Source organism: Cyprinodon tularosa, unplaced genomic scaffold (genome assembly GCF_016077235.1).
Source record: "Cyprinodon tularosa strain WSP-4 unplaced genomic scaffold, ASM1607723v1 ctg416, whole genome shotgun sequence".
Classification (NCBI taxonomy): domain Eukaryota; kingdom Metazoa; phylum Chordata; class Actinopteri; order Cyprinodontiformes; family Cyprinodontidae; genus Cyprinodon; species Cyprinodon tularosa.
The window spans coordinates 276,160-292,464 of record NW_024039137.1 but is presented as its reverse complement, the minus strand read 5'-3'; the positions used below and the strand labels follow the sequence as shown (position 1 = coordinate 292,464).

At 39.0% G+C, this 16,305-nt stretch overlaps 1 protein-coding gene across 3 annotated transcripts; it reads right to left on the bottom strand.

Moving 5' to 3' along the window:
- Positions 1-1,438: 1,438 nt before the first annotated feature.
- Positions 1,439-14,015, bottom strand: LOC119792259 (alpha-tectorin-like). 3 transcript variants are annotated; one of them, XM_038298828.1, is made up of 24 exons: positions 13,942-14,015; positions 11,969-11,992; positions 11,700-11,815; positions 11,313-11,591; positions 11,124-11,219; positions 10,837-11,002; positions 10,167-10,567; positions 9,510-10,086; positions 8,842-9,425; positions 7,801-8,353; positions 7,109-7,731; positions 6,793-6,947; positions 6,008-6,408; positions 5,673-5,869; positions 4,582-4,977; positions 4,211-4,494; positions 3,809-4,086; positions 3,589-3,708; positions 3,255-3,439; positions 3,011-3,171; positions 2,608-2,859; positions 2,355-2,514; positions 2,157-2,262; positions 1,439-2,073 (listed from the first exon to the last, which is right to left on the bottom strand). In XM_038298828.1, the coding sequence occupies exons 1-24, from the start codon at positions 13,985-13,987 to the stop codon at positions 1,979-1,981; spliced, it is 6,255 nt and encodes a 2,084-aa protein (XP_038154756.1). In that variant the 5' UTR covers positions 13,988-14,015; the 3' UTR covers positions 1,439-1,978. The 3 variants fall into 3 exon arrangements, with proteins under 3 accessions (XP_038154756.1, XP_038154757.1, XP_038154758.1); XM_038298829.1 differs by having other exon boundaries at positions 7,109-7,707; positions 13,942-13,987; XM_038298830.1 differs by lacking the exons at positions 1,439-2,073; positions 2,157-2,262; positions 2,355-2,514 and having other exon boundaries at positions 2,604-2,859.
- Between the last annotated feature and the right edge of the window lie 2,290 nt (positions 14,016-16,305).

Below are 16,305 nucleotides of genomic sequence, written 5' to 3'. Positions count from 1 at the left end.
TATTCTTGACACATCCTCAAGAATTTCTGCAAAGAGTCTGAAAAATCTATTTCTTGTAACATCTCTTCAAATATTATTTATTTTATTTTTTTACTCTTTCTTTATAAAAGTTTCCCCTAATGCTGTTGCACACCTGTAAGGCTATCTGTATACAGGGTCTGGGTTAGATGTGTTATTTAGTACTATTAGGGAATATTTAGACTGAAGGCCAGACTCCAGTTTATTAAAACATTTGACAGTTTTCAGTCTGTAACTTGTTTCGATTAACTTTTTGTGGGGACCTTCAAAGCTCTATGCTGACTTCAGTTTAGTTTTAAAACCTTGTCTAGAGAAGAACAGGGCAGAACATCAAGCTGTGAGGGCTTTAACGATTTTCCTGTTCTCGTCTTTACAAAGACAAATAAAGTGCCACCTGAGTGATTCCTATTGATTTCTTTTATTAAATTATTTTGCATAGTTGAATACTTTTTTTATATTACAGACTTAAAATGGGACAAAAGATCTCAAACAACTGAAACTCAGTCAGCTATTTCAAGAAAGTGACAATCTATCATCAGATCCAAAGTCAGTATCAAATTGCTAAAAAATTAAGAAAAAGCTGAAGCAACTCAAGCTAGAGCACATACACTCAAAAGGAAATAGATTAAAGTGGAACATGCTCAGCTTTAAGCCACACTTGATACTCTTCAGGATGTAAAAGAAAAGGAGGCTGCTATTGCAGGGCTAACTTACTATAAACTTGTCTAATTCAACTAGATTTTGAAACAATTATTGTACCCATTGTCTCTTCAAGAGAGTCAAGAACAGCTTCCTTCCCAGTACCTTCTAGCAAAAAAATAACCATTGCCACAATAGATATATATATTTACCTAAAAGACCAAAATAACCCTTTTGTAAATTTTTTTAATGCATCACCCTTAAACAAGCATAACCTATCTAAAAACGATTTGCACTTTTGATTTCAACACATCTCACTGCCAGTCCAGTCTGTAGTAATTATATGCCAACTCAACCAACCTATGATCTTGCCAAATACCTAGCACACAATTAGCTCATAACTACTGGCCTTACATAATGTTGATGGCCAACCCATAAACTATTGGGCATTGAAATCCTCCAGCTACAAAGCATTCATCCTCGAGAACCAGTGTCCAACTTATCTCTTGAAAATTGAATCACTGTATAATCACAAAAAGGGAATATATTTCCATGGACAGTCATAGATAAAATAATCTCACAATCCCTGAGACCTTGGCTTTTAAAATATAATTAATTTTATTTCTTGATGACTTTTTTGGTAGAAAGGTGGTAGAAAACCTTAACTTTAGCTGCCCTAAAGTAAGGGTTAAGTTCACTTAATTTAATTTGTTATTCTATTCTGTTAAGTAGTTTTATCAAGCTTTTATAAAAAGGAAATAGGAGGAAACAAACAACAGAATGCATTTTAGAACATTTATTAATCTCTCAACCACATACATCTACCCACATCCAAAAACATTGTTAAACAGAATTAAGATATTGAAGAAATCATACTTATTAGTTAATTTCAACACTCAAAAAAATCCTGGGAGAATTAATTAGTTCTCTATATATCTGCCTTAAAACCCACAACAGTAGTTAATATCGATGATACTACCAGGAACTAATGACACAAAAAAATCCCCAAAACAAACTAAAAGACATAATATTCCATAAATCCCTCAAATGGTATGAAACCCAATGGTGTTGCAGATGTTGTGAAGCAAAATTCTATGGACACCAATTCTAATGTTATGTAGCAAATCAAAATTTGTTGTAGTCAATAAATGCTGTTACCTTGTAAACCAATACACCTGAGAGTTTGATTTACATTCATCAATAGATGCATCTGTTTTTACCTGATTACGAGTATATACCAGAAACCCAAAAAATGCCCCAACCAAAAATCAATCAAGTAATAAAATTGTACTAGTTCTTAAAGTATTATTTTCTTTTGATTTCAATTCACAAAAATTCTGGCTATCAGTAAACTGAAAATCAGGGTAACAGTTGATGTCAGACAGCCTGAAGCACCATTTCTTTGGATCAGTGCACCTGTAAAAAAGACGCATATTTAATAATCAGTCGCAATATGATCTTTGTCATTATAAAGCAAAGAGAGTTTGAGACTGTTTTACCATTCTTCTGTTGGGCCCCAAGGACTAGTGGTCCAAGCGTTAGAGCTGCAGAATCATGGTAAGATATGTCCCTCTGGAATCGGTTATGGTGTCCCGGATAGCAGTGCTGAAACAAACCAAAGCAGCAACATTAAAGGCCCGTGAATGCGTACAATTGGATAATATGTACAGCTGCACTTAGCACAAAATGCTACCTACAGTTGCACAGTTGTTGTTTCTCAAGAGACACAAGTGGACATTGCAGTGCAAGAAAATCTCTGTGTGGTTACTAAAGGTGAAAATCTTGAAGGAGAAACGCGCTACAGTGGAGACACCATTTTGGATCACCTCTACTGTTCCATCTTCTGGATTAGGACACCTGAGTAACAAAACAGATGCAGGATTAATTTCAGCCTGCAGAGAGTAAAGTAACAATCTAGAGTTATAAAAGACAATAAGATTTCTCAATTACTGTGAAATAATGAGATCCCAGCGAATAGGGTAGTTTGCTTGGTTGATTGGCGTGGCCCAGCAAGAGTCCAGAACTGTGGCAAACTGGTGCTGATCTACTCCTTCTGTTCTCACTTCTATATAAAGCATTTCATCAACTTCCATCTCTATGTTTCTGTTAGTGCTAAGTGGGAAGTGGAAGTCTTCATCCTCGTATGGGATCATTCTCATACGATATGATCCAATCCCAATTGGAAGCTTCTTCATCAACAAGCTGCAGAACAAACATCATTTGTAAGCATCCAGATTTATGCATTAGATAGGCTGAATAAACAACTCCAATTTGTTAAATTTATTAGTGTGTACATAATCAATAACTAGTTAAGATATAAAAGTAGAACTGAAAAACAAATCTTTATCATCACCTCTCCACAGGGTTGATGCCTACAGCCATTGACAGTGCCTGAGCCAGAGGGTAAACGCAGCAGAACTTCAGATGAAGGTTCCTCTGACGGCTGATTAGACCTCCATGAGGATCCACGTTCCCCTGAATGGTGTTCTCGTACATGAAGTGAGTTCCATTGCTCTAAACAGTGAAATAAACTCATGTCAATCAATTTTAGCAACATATTTTTGCTCTGATAGAGGATGTTAATATATTAACTGTACCCTCAGAGCAGTCCCACACAGATGGTTGTCATTGTCAAAGTGGAAGATCAGTCGTCCGTCCTGCAGAGTCCCATTGCAGGAGGCATCTTGGAGGTGGAGAGCAGTGGGATGGAAGCCATCTTCAAACAGCTGACAGCGAGATATTGACATGTTGCCTGAACTGCTGGCACATTGGATGCTCGAGTCTGGTCACCAGGAACACAACAGGTTTAGTAACCAACTTATGCAGTAAATATCAAGATTGTGTTTTAAACTTGGGCAAAAAACAGAAGTAAAGTACCAGTGTAAAAAAGTATAATAATGTTTAAATTTTGCTGAAAGGTGTTTTTATTACCGTAGTTCTCACTGTAGGGTCTATGATGGTGCTCATCGCAGAAGCAGCCGTATACACCATCTTTCTTTCCACACCACTCGTACTCTGTGCAGTCCAGCTGTTCACACGGGTCTGTCTCAGCTGAATCAATTAAGAAATGGCCGAGACATTCAGAAAACATGAGCATATGGCCAATCAAAACAGTCTGGTTTTGTCAATCCATTGAACCAAGATAACATACCACAGTTCAAAGGAGAACGCCAGTCAGTAATGTTTAAACCCAAAATGTTGCAGGCTTCCTCATAAGCAGAGACCGCTGAGCACAGCATGTCATTAGCTGGTGTGTAGAGGCAGAGATCATAAACACATGATGTGAAAAATGGCTGCGGGTCAGAGTGGAGATGACAGGAACTGAATGGGCCGCTGGTGTTGGTGATGACTCGGCAGAGTTCCCTGTATTCCTCTATAAAGGGGCAGTCATCCAATCCGCCACCACTTCTGTCATCTGTGGCTCCACATCTAGAAAATGTGTAAAACATTTGAGAGATTGTAAAGGCAGCAAACTACTATAACAATGCAGATGTAAATGTTTAGATGGAGGTAAATATTGGAGTAAACACAGAAAAACATTTTCTGGGCTCACCCTGCTTGGCTTGTCTCTGATTTCCAGCTGTGGCCAAAATGATTGTCGTTTTGGGCCAATGTACCATTGGGCAAAACTTTGTCATCAGTAGGATCACTGTTGAAGTTCCCACACATTCCAGTGACTCTGTTTTGATAGTGGCGGCTCATTCTGACACGTAAGGTACTGCGGCCATTATACTGGACTATGACATCACCAGCATCAAACACTAGGAACCTTCTCTGCCTCATCAGCTGACCAAAGGTTCCTGCAGTGGTGGGAAGAGAGACCTCAGCTCCATTCACCTGTTATGATGAGAGTTCAGGGAGTAAGAAATTAAGTTTGAACACCTGAAAAACTGTTATTTATTATGAATTTAAAATAAAGTTTACCTTCACTCTCTTGTTAGGTCCAAGCCTGACATGAACATTCTCTTGAGGATTTGAGAGGTATACATCAACCGATGTCACAAATGACACACGGTTGTTCCTTCTGTGGTTGTTGGTGGCCACTACTTTAAAGTGAGTTTCATTGTTACTTTGGCTCAAGCTCTCAGTAATGATGTAAGAGCATGTTCCCTGAAAATGAGCCAGGGCTCCATCGAAGGTGTTGTAATGTGGGTCACCCCATGCAGTACAGGTAGACATTGGATCATGACAGCCCAGCTGACCATCTCTGATAGAGCATTCTTGTGCAGGAGTGCATGATGAAGGATAGCAGTTGAGGACATTGGGTGCTTGACATTCACATCTCTGGGAGCATCCATCTTTCCAAAAGGACTCACCAGCCTACAAGGTGACATAGCAGGGAAAAAATGAATTAGTGCAACAGTATTCAGAAATAATGAAGCATAAGAAGAACAAATGTGTTTGTGTAATCCTTCCTTTCAGGTTGAAAGTATATTTGCAGATTTATCCTTGCAAGTTTCTATTCCTTCCTTTTAGTTTAGGCCTTCATCAAATAACGGAAAATTAAACATTTTTACACGTGCAGGCACATGCAGAGGTTTAATATTTCATAAAAGCCCATCAAATCTCCATTTTAATCAGATGAAACCTAACCCATATTTAATGCCAAACAAAAGATCCTCAAACCATTTATAATACCTAAATGCCAGATTTACGTTTGTTCAACATGATGTGGTTCTATCAAGTAATAATGGTCACAATTCAAATACTCTGGGTTGATTTTGAAAAAAATAATCAGTGTTTTGCGTAATCTTTTTACACGTGACTCGTTCCTCTCTGAGTGAACTCTCAGCTAATGTTGGAAATCACTGTTTCAACTGTGGGGAATGACACCTTTGCAGCCAATGCATACATATTATATCTTAGTAAGTTTGAGTGTAACAAGACACTGATATAAAATATTATTTAATTTGTCAAAGGAACTATAAATGTGTTGTTTGGGCCCTTATTTTGTTTATTTCTGAAGAAACATGAAAACCCCAATGAATGAGAATCAGGTTACTTAAATGGCCTACATTGAAGTAGAGGCCTTCATATTGGCAGCCACAGCTTTCCACAGGGACACAGCTGCTTCCACTCCTGGAAAAACCATCATCACAGAAACATCCCTCAGAGCAAACATGGTCACAGGTGGCATCAATGCTGCTGGCACAGGTGTGGCCACAATCTGTTCCGCACAGCTCATAATGACTGTTGGCTGGGCACTCAATTCCTTTACATGGGAAAAAAAAAACAAAGTGTGAGCTGGATAAATAAGTTTCAGCAGATAAGATGCTATAGTTCAAGAGACTATTGAATAAAAAATTTGTTGGATTGATTACTCTAACATTAAAGGGCCTTCTATACTTACTGCAGGTGGTGTTTTGTCTCCAAGGATAGACTCGGACATTAGCAGACTGACAGGCACTCACATATGCTTCAAGAGCCCTGCACAGAAGATCATTGCCCCGATTTCCCGACACACAGACATCAAAGACACAGTCACTGAAATATGGTGATGGATCCACCACCTCGTGGCAGAAGCTGAAGGGGCCATCAGCTGCCTGAATCATCTCACATTGGGACCTGGCAGATTGGTCATCATTGCATTGAGGGCATGAGGAGCCACAGCCATCACTGCAGGTGTAGTTCCCAGGAACCTTCCAGGCTGCCCCAAAAGCATCTGGAGTGTTGACCACTGCTCCACTTGGGGAGTGGAAGTCATCATTTCGATCTCCATTGAAGTTTCCACAAAGACCGACCATCTTTTCTCTGATGGACATAAAATAAACTGAATAAGATATTTTATATAAAATCATTGGTGAGTCTAGCTGTTTTTTGTGAAGTAGATAACATAAAACAGTAAGAAAAAATGGGGCTATACCAATGAAGAGTCAGAGTAAAAAAAACACACAAGGTGTTAGAAAAAGAAGAAACATCTCTTGTTCAAAGATAAATAAACTTGAATTTGTATTTTAACATTTGCCTATCTATCTTGCTACCTATCTCTCTCTCTCTTTCTAGGAACACAAGCTTTAAACAGTAGGTAATTGAAATGGTTTTCAATTATCAAAATAATATATTAATCCATCCTAATCTAAACTGAAGATAATATTAGGTTAACATTTGATCTCAGTGGAACAGTGGGTGTGGTACCTGTAGATTGGGGGCACAGAAATGGACACTCTGCTCCTCCCATCATAGTTGACGCTTAGTCCAAAGTCTGCATTGACAAATGTTTGAAAACCACTTCCAAAAATTGACAGGCTTCCATTGAAGACAATTGGCAGGTTCCTGGTGATTCCATTTACCTGTTAAGTAGACAGTTGTTTCCTGGATTTATAACTGAATTTGTGAACTTTATACCTTTAAGAAAGGCTTTTTTGTAGTTTAACAAAGGCTTAGCAATGCAATATTTGCAGGCAGCTTTAAACAGCTTCATCAATCTTATATACAGAAACATGTGACTCACCTCCACTGTTCCCCTCTTGTCTCTGGATATACGCACTTGATAGCCCAAGACATCAACAAAAACTTCAGCAGTGATAGAAACTGGCAACCTAAACAAGGGTTCATTCTTTGCTTGCACAGAAAAGGGTTTAAGGCCTTGAGTTTCATTGAAAACTGTTGCCAGAACATAGCGGCAGGTTCCCTGGAAGTCATAGGCCTTGCCATCAAAGGTGAGGTAGTGAGGGTCTCCAGAGGCAGAGCAGATGCCATGAGGGTTGGGGTGGCAGCCAAATTCGCCCTCAACAACACGGCAGGATTCCTGAGGTCCACATGTGTTGGGGGAACACTGGACTACACCAGTAACACCATTACAGGTGCAAAAGTTCTGACATTCTTCACCATCCCAGAACTGTTCACCAGCTTGCCGATAGCGCCCTTCATGATAACATCCGCATGATGTTGGTTGGACACACTGGTTACCATTCAGAACAAACCCATCGTCACACTGACACCCATCCTGGCACTGAGTGTCACAGGTGAAGGGGAAAGAGAGGCTGGGACAGGACGATGGACATGAACTTCCACAGAGTTCATAGTGGCTGTTTGGAGGACAGGTAAGTTCTGGAGAGGAAAAAAGGAACAAGTCTATTTAAAAGAATTAATAAATGCTTCCATTTAAAAAGCATTTCAATTAAATATTGCACAAAAACATACCGCAGCCAGTTGCATTCCTCCATTGTCCAAGGGAAACCCCATTGTGTTGACACATCAGTGCATAATCTTGTAGGACCTCACAGAGTTTTGAAGCTGGATCTCTTGAGCCCTGGAGGATCTCCACACATGCATGAACCTGCAGCCCTGGGTCCACTGCACCCCAACATGATGTAAATGGCCCAGTGTGGGAGCTAATAACTCCACAGTACTCACTGGAACTGAAATTGGCTGCAGAGTTATGATATCTGCTTTCCACACAGTAATCTGCCAGGGATCCAGCTCGCCAACTGTTCCCAAACACCTGAGAATCACTGACCAGAGTGCCATTGGGAGTGCGGAAATCATCATGCTGGTCATCGTTGTAATTCCCACAAAGTCCACCTAATAACCCACTGTAGACACTTGGTGCAGTGATACCCACAAAGTGAGGCAGGGCGGTCTGCACAGTTACACCAAAGGCTGTACGAAGGATGATGCTCTGAGTGCTGCTTTGGAAGATGCGGATTCTGTTGGACCCAGAGCTGAAGGGCAGTCTGGTCAGCCGACCATCAACCTTTAACACATTAAAAGTAAAAATATTTTAAACAGTTCTGGGGGGAGAAGAAATGTGCAAAATATTCCAAACTGTATGGAAAAGAAGAGTTTGAATTTTAATCGTTGACAAACATTAGTTTAAATGTGCTGGTGAAATGTTAAAACATTTCCCTTCTACTTTTAAAACATATGTAGCAGTTTAGGATAAATCTACTCAAGGACCAATAAATTTACAAAATGTCAATGCACAATCATGAATATCTATATTTTATACTCACTTCAGCACTAGCACAGCCTTATCTGTGAATATGACAGTTTTTTTTACTGGGGCTCGTTTGGATGCTTTGTAAAAAACACTGTCTGTCCACAGAATCTAAATATGATTTTATTGTATGTAGAAAAGGTTTGAACCTGCAAGTGTCAAAAATCAAATGATCTCATTCATGCTATAGAGTGTGAAAACAATAATCATGATAAGTGCTGTGGAGATTTATTTCAGTCACTCACCTGAACATCTCCGCTACTTGACAGCTCAATGGCAACGTGTGTTCCCTCTGCCTCAAAGTTTAGGATTCGGGAGAAATTTTGGACCCCTTTTGGAACTTTTTCCATGGTTACCATGAAGTGTGAGTGATTTGAAGATCCAATGACATTAGCAAGTGTCAAGCGACATGCTCCAGGGTACTGGTACATCAGCCCATCAAATGTTTGATATGATCCTGGGCCTCTTATCCAACATGTTGAGAAGCTGTTTGGTTTGCAACCTCTTTCTCCATCCTCCACTCTACAGGACTCATGTTGACCACAGCTGTGAGGGCTGCAGCTCATGGAGCCATTGCTACAACTGCAGCGCCTCCCACAGTCTGCATCCAATATGACAGTTTCTCCTGAGCGGTAGTACTGACCCTCAAAGCTGCAGCCACACTCAGCATGAGGGACACAGACACCACCACTCAGGATGTAGCCTGAATCACAGACACAGCTCTCCTGATTGGGGAGGGGGCAGTTGTGGGTGGAATTAGGGTTGACGCATGTGGCTGGACATCCTGTACCTTGGGGCTCAAAGTGGCTATTTGCTGGGCAAGGAATTTCTAAACAGAAGAAAAATTTATTCTCAGTCACTGGACATTTCAGAGGAAATATTTAAAATAATTTAAGTTGAATGACAGACATACCACAGAAGTCAGTACTCCGCCAGTTTTGTGGCTGGATACCATTTTCTTGGCATAGACTTGAGTAGACGTCAAGCGCTTGGCACAGAATGGGTTGATACCCTCCGCTGACACACAGATCATACACACAGCTGTCCACAAAGGATCTTGGAGGGAGTTGTTGATGGCAGGCAGCAAACGGTCCTAAACTGTCCTCAAGCATGCCACACATAGCAGAATTTCTGTACAATGCTGACTGATCTGCTGTACAGGTTGCACAGGCCAATCCTTCACATTGAGGATCACAGCTGGGCTCATCATCCCCTGGTGCCTTCCAGCTGTTTGCAAAAACCACATCAGAGCTCACTACTTCACCTTCACGGGTTTGAAAGTCATCTTCAGGGTGATTATTGAAGTTTCCACATAGGCCACGGGTGTTATTCTGGTATGTGTAGGGCACACTGATCTGGACATAGTGATTCATGTCGTATGACACCATGACACCAAAGTCAGTGCTGACGGTCAGAGAAAAACCTGATTGATAAACCTGGATAGTGCCATTTCTGAGGGAAAAGGGAGCTGTGAGAAAGTTTCCATTAACCTGAAAGGAACAAAAAAAATGATAAACAATAAATAAAATCCTTAGTATATGTTACTGTAAATAACAGTAGTCCTTATTACCTTAGCCTGACCCCGACGGCCTTTAACAAGTTCAATAGTTTCATTATAGACAAAGACTTTGACCAGTCGTGTCCAAGAAACTCGAGTGCTGCCACGATGCTCGTTTTTTGACTCCACTCTATAGTAGGGCAGCTCATTCTGACCCTGTTCTGACAGAACATAAGTACATGTTCCCTGAAAGTGAAACACTGCGTTGTCAAAGGTGTAGTAATGTGGATCGCCGCTGATGGTGCAGGTACGTCTTTGCACTGTCTGGCAGGAGTATTGAAAGGAAGCTGGCCGACAAATTTGGGAATAGGAGCAGGGGTCATTGGAGCACTGCAGCCCTGCTTCGGTGCAGGTACACTTCTGTGCACAAGTGCTGTCACTCCAGAAAGAGTCACCAATTTGAACAGGTTGACCTTTAAGCAAAAAAGTTAAACAAGAGTCATTTTAAGGCTTTTCTTTTATCCTCTTGTCAAATTAATTTGAGTTTGAATTTAATTTGATGTTTCTAACATCACAGACTGATATAAGTGTTATCAAGGAAGAACAAAGTTGTTCAGTATTCAGTACACCATGATTAATAGCCCTACTTTTCACCATGAGACATAGACTATATTTTTTCTGTTACCCCTTGATACATTTACTTATCTTTATAAAGAGGTACATTAAGAGCTTTTGTTCTTACCATTGAAAGTGCAGCCTGTTGAACTTTGATCTACACGGAAAGCCCAGCGGCCAGGTACGTTGACGTTACTATTAAGACTTAAAACAGAGTTGGGACCGGTTGCATTTACAGAGAATGATCCTGGGATGGTAAAGTGGTGAGAGGAATTGACCGTGTCGTATCCAGCCTGGAAATTTCATATTTATAAATGATTATATTTTAATCATATTTTAGAAAACAAAAACTGACAGGGATAAAAACAAAGCAAATTATTTGTTGTAGTATGAATTATTTAGACTGCCACTAACCTGTAGGTTCCTTGGTGTGAAGGCTAGGGACCCGTAATTCATCAGTACAAATGAGTATTGCCCATTTGAGGCCAAGACCGCCTGAAAGGTTGTTTGCTGTGAAAAACAAATGGTATTTTTTGGGAATGGGTTTTATTCCACATCACTCATACAATAAGTTTCAGTTGTCAAAAAATATAAATCACTTACTGTTTCAGTCCTTGGAAAATAGGCAACGTCATGCCAAGTTGCAATAAAGATCCAGTTGGCCTGAAAGTTTAGTGCTGGGAAGTATGTATTTATGTCCTGTGTAACTTGTTGGAGAATAGGGCCACTGGTGTACTGATCATAGTAGATGTTGCCACTTCCTCTGTTGTCTAAATCGGTCCAGAATGGAGCAATGACATCTCTGCTTCCATTCATTGGAAACTGTTGAGGAGAATAGCTGGACCATTCTGCATCAAAGGTCAGATATCCATTGTGGTTCACCTGGCAATAAAAAACAAAACAATAAAATTAGGTGTTTTTATGCTTTGATATTTTCTTCACATTTAAAATTAAAAGTAACTTCAAGTTTTAGAAATAGGCTTGACATACATAAATCTTGGAGTGAGCATTTCCATAGAAGTTAAAGGTTTGGAGGAGAGATATTTCTGGGGAGCTTCCATCGTCAGATCGATAGCTTAGTGTTCCTCTAATCGGGTAGAGTGGTCCTAAAAAGATATAACAGACAGTACCCGATTTAATTAGACTCTTTTTCTATGTGCCAGGCAAATCCGGAGTTATTTTATTAAGACACTATAAGTGTCCTTGTCAGTAGACGGACAGACGGACAGACAGACAGATCAGAAAAACCTTCAGCTTACCTGAAGTCTGAGTTGTCACTTCACCTACAAAAAAAACACAAATATCATGTGTCATAAAACCGAAACTACTAATGGAAGCACATAAAATCCTTTTTTTGGGGGGGGTTTGGAACATTTCAATTTTTTGTTCAACATTTTCTAAAACTGAGTAAAAACTAAATTGAGGTAATAATCATCGGACCAAAGGAGGAGAGATCAAGAGTTAGCACACAACATCTCTAGTACATTTAGAAACCACTGATTATGGCCAAAACCTTGGTGTCACACTGGATTTAGACCTGAACCTTCAGAGCCACATAAAGGCACATCTCCAGGGTTTAAGAAGGACTTATGTCCAAGCAGAATCTAGAAAAAGTCATTCATGCATTTATCTTAGGTACAATTGATTACTGCAACAATTTCTTCATAGGTTTTCCTTATTTCATTAGACAGCTGCAGCTGATCCAAATCACTGCTGTCTGTGTTTTCACTAGAACAAAAAAGGAGAGCACATCAGCCTGGTTCTGAAGTCCTCACACTGGCTCCCTATAGCTCAGAGAACAGACTTTAAAATCCTTCTTTAGGTCTATAAATCACTGAATGGGTCAGCACCTTAACAGATTGGTTGTTCATGTATCATCCTCCCAGACCACTCAGGTATTTTAGTTCAACCCTAATCCTTTAACCCAGAACTAAAACCAAACATGGAGAAGCAACATTTAGTTCCTATGATCTACTGATCTGGAACAAACTCCAAGAAGACTGGAAAAGTGCTGAAAGCCTAACTTCTTTAGAGTAAAAGTTAAAAATCCATTTGTTTAGAGCTACCTTGAATTGTTGCAATTAAACTGTTAACTGATGTATTATTAGTTTTATCTGTGTTGTTTATCTTTATTTGCTTTTATTCTGCTTTTATTTTTCTTCTGTTCTCTAATTCATGTAAAGCCCTTTGATTTGTCCATGTACTGAATTGTGCTATAGAAATACATTTTCCTTGCCTTGCCAACTTCTTTATTGATGTAAATCCTGGAAGGGATGGTAACTTTATCCTGACCTACTATCACCACTTGCATCTCTATTCCACCAAAAAAGGCCCAATAGCAACAAGCAGACTCTTTAGCAGGCAGCTGCTATATGTTGCTCTTTGTGTAACTTTTTACCAGTTATGAATAGCAGTAAATTTTTTTACTATAATACTAAATTAGTAAACCTAAATTTAATTACAATTTTATATCAATTGTATAAGTAAAATACCAGGTTATGATGACAAAGGTTTGACGTCGGTCAAAAGATCACCTACAACGTCATCTTAGAGTTATTAGGGCTGTCATAAACTCAAATGTATATCACTAAGCATTAAATAAACAGACCAATTTAAGTGTGTGGGACAGTTTAGAACAACTCTTTTGTTTTTCAGTTATATGCTTATTGATATTTGTATAAAGGAGTGTATATAATATTGATACTAATAATAACGATAACTATAATAATACTAACAATAATAAAAAGAGCTGATTAAAACCAATGTTGTTTTTTGGGGGTTATATTACTTTATAAAAACACACATTATTGTTCTAGTTAAAAACAATGCTCTGGGAGGCTAACATGGCTACATCGAAAGGATATATTTACAGTTCTTAATAATATCAGATTGTAGTGTATATTATAAGTTGTTTTATTAAAAATATTAAAATAATTCTTCTACTTTATATGCTAGTAGAGTACAGCAAATATTCTGCCATTACCCTGTTAGAGGAAAGAAACCTGAATTCTTAATTAATGGCCAATAAGGTTTGATGAGCTTTTATGAAATATTAAACCTCTGCATGTGATTTTATATTCAATGATATTTATATATTTGAATTTCTTATTGTAAGTTTATAAAAACATAGATTTGTCTAACAATAGATTGATTTGAATTTTTAGATTTTAGGTTTCATTGGATTAATTTACATAGACCCACTAATCGAAGGTTCGCTTGAATAGGTACTTACCTATAATTAAAAGAAGAAGTACAGGCAGAATAAATTTGCCCGCCATTCTTCAATCGTTAAAAGTCGAATCCGCTAAAATAAAGAGTATAAAAAAATAAAGATACATTTAGTATCTATGAATTATGTTGATCTAGACATATATAGAACGCAGAACATTTGGTTATCTCACGGACTTTATATAAATAGAACATTTTTGTATGCAATTTGTTTAATTTTACCTTTTTAAAAATGTAAAATTGTATTTATTGCAAAAGTTACCTTTTCTATGTGCCTCTGCGATGTGTTAACATCTCGAATGAAGAAACAGGGCTGCAACCTGCCTTTAAAAAGGGATGGCTCACACAAATCCAACTTTGATCTCCAGTTAATTGTCTTGAAAAATGAAGTACATCCACTTTTTAATAATATAGCACAAAAAAATGTTACCACACAGCTTTCTTATTTAAATATTAAGCATGTTCTTTTTTTTCATAGGACTGCTTTGTTCCTGTTACGATTATCTGGAATCTAGGATAATTTAACAGCAAAGTTTTGGGTTAATTTTAGCTCTGTAAATAGCTGGTATTCTGTACAGTGTGTGCTCTGCTCTTCAATGCAAAGTGAAGCAGGTTTGACAAACAAAAGCACCTGCTGAACATCTTTTCTCATGCATAACATCCCATCTGATATTGGTCCACATGCTCTTTCTGGAAAGAGAAATTTGAGGTACTAACAATTTGTCTAAAAACAGAGGTTCGGTGTCCCTACTAGAGTATTTTTGATTGGTTTATCTCTACCAAGGTAATCTTGTTTTACACTAATATAAGCACTGAAACCTGTGCTGGTCCGTAGAAACGGTTTCTAATGTAGAAATTGCAAAACAGAAAATTACTCGATTTTATTAAAGTATCTAAAGATAGGTTTTTCAAAAGGCTAAGTGGAAAGTCATCTCTATCCACAACCTCTTGAGAATTAGAATAAAAAGCTCAAATATCACTTGTGATGTTGGTGTCAATGAAAAAATGCATAAGCGTCAAATTTGGAACCGCATTCCAAGATAACAAATGCTAATGTTTTCTTAATGCTATTTGTTTTCCTAAATAACTTTAACTTTTTTTTTTCCAGTCTGTCTAAGCTGTTCTCCCTGTAAACAGGATCCTAAGATACAGGAGGTCTTTTCTGACATGAAGAAAGCAAGACACCTCATCCACTTCCAAAGTCTTAGCCAGTTTTCTGTTTAAATTTTAGATTCCAAACTGTTTATATTACTGAAAGCATAGCTGAATAAGGATAAAGCAACCTGGTTTTCAATTAGTTAGTACTGTATTACTTAGTAAGGTGTTAGTGCGTGTCTATACATGTCTTACATTGACTTAGAAGAAGTCCTTATTATAACGTTGTTTTGAAAGAGACAATAACTGTAAAATTAACTTCTCCGGATTTTAGCCTGCCTGTTTCCTTGTAAATGTTTACCATGAATAAATATTTAAAATTTTCCATCTATCAGGTGTGCATGATGAAAAATACCCTTCACTTTTGCAAACTTATTTTTTTTTTTTTTTTTATATATATATATATATATAACGGTACAAAAACAGTAAAGTTATGGGGAGAAGGTTGCTTTGGAAACAAAGTGCTGTATATTTCTATTTAGAATTTGTAACTGGAATGATAGTAAATATTTGCAGCTTGTTTTAGTTTGTAAATAAGGTACCGATTTTATTATTCATTTAATGTACTCGTACTCGTACTCGTACTCGTCGTTTCCCGCTTTATCCGGAACCGGGTCGCGGGGGCAGCAGACTAAGCAGAGACTTCCAGACTTCCCTCTCCGCAGACACCTCCTCCAGCTCTGCTGGGGGAAGCCCTAGGCGCTCCCAGGCCAGCCGAGAGACGTAGTCTCTCCAGCGTGTCCTGGGCCGTCCCCTGGGCCTCCTCCCAGTGGGACGTGCCTGGAACACCTCCCGAGGGAGGCATCCAGGGGGCATCCGAAGAAGATGTCCGAGCCACCTCAACTGACTCCTCTCGATGTGGAGGAGAACCGGCTCTACACTGAGCCTCTCCCGAATGAGAGGCAGGGAGGCACCCCGCCGGGTTCCTCGCGGGACCCGGCCGGGCCCAGCCCGAAGGAGCGACGCGAGGCCATCCCCCAGTGGGCCCACCACCTGCAGGGGGAACCATGAGGGACCGGTGCATAGAGGATTGGGTGGCAGTCAGAGGCGGAGACCTCGGCGACCTGATCCGCGGGCGCTTAGACTGGCTCATTTAATGTAAACATTGTTATATTATCTTCAATCTTCATTCATAGCAGCTGTTTCATCCCTAGTAGTGATTTCTTCAAATTTAGATCAGTCTGTATTTAGGCACTCAATTATTTAAATGTAT

What these genes read in the sequence shown, in the direction of transcription:
- LOC119792259 (XM_038298828.1), bottom strand. Translation starts at nt 13,987, where the DNA reads ATGGCGGGCAAATTTATTCTGCCTGTACTTCTTCTTTTAATTATAG. An exon ending in GCGTTCTCCTTTGAACTGTG is followed by an intron (nt 3,709 to 3,808) that starts GTATGTTATCTT and finishes TAATTGATTCAG; the next exon opens with CTGAGACAGACCCGTGTGAA. An exon ending in TGGGATCTCATTATTTCACA is followed by an intron (nt 2,515 to 2,607) that starts GTAATTGAGAAA and finishes TTTGTTACTCAG; the next exon opens with GTGTCCTAATCCAGAAGATG.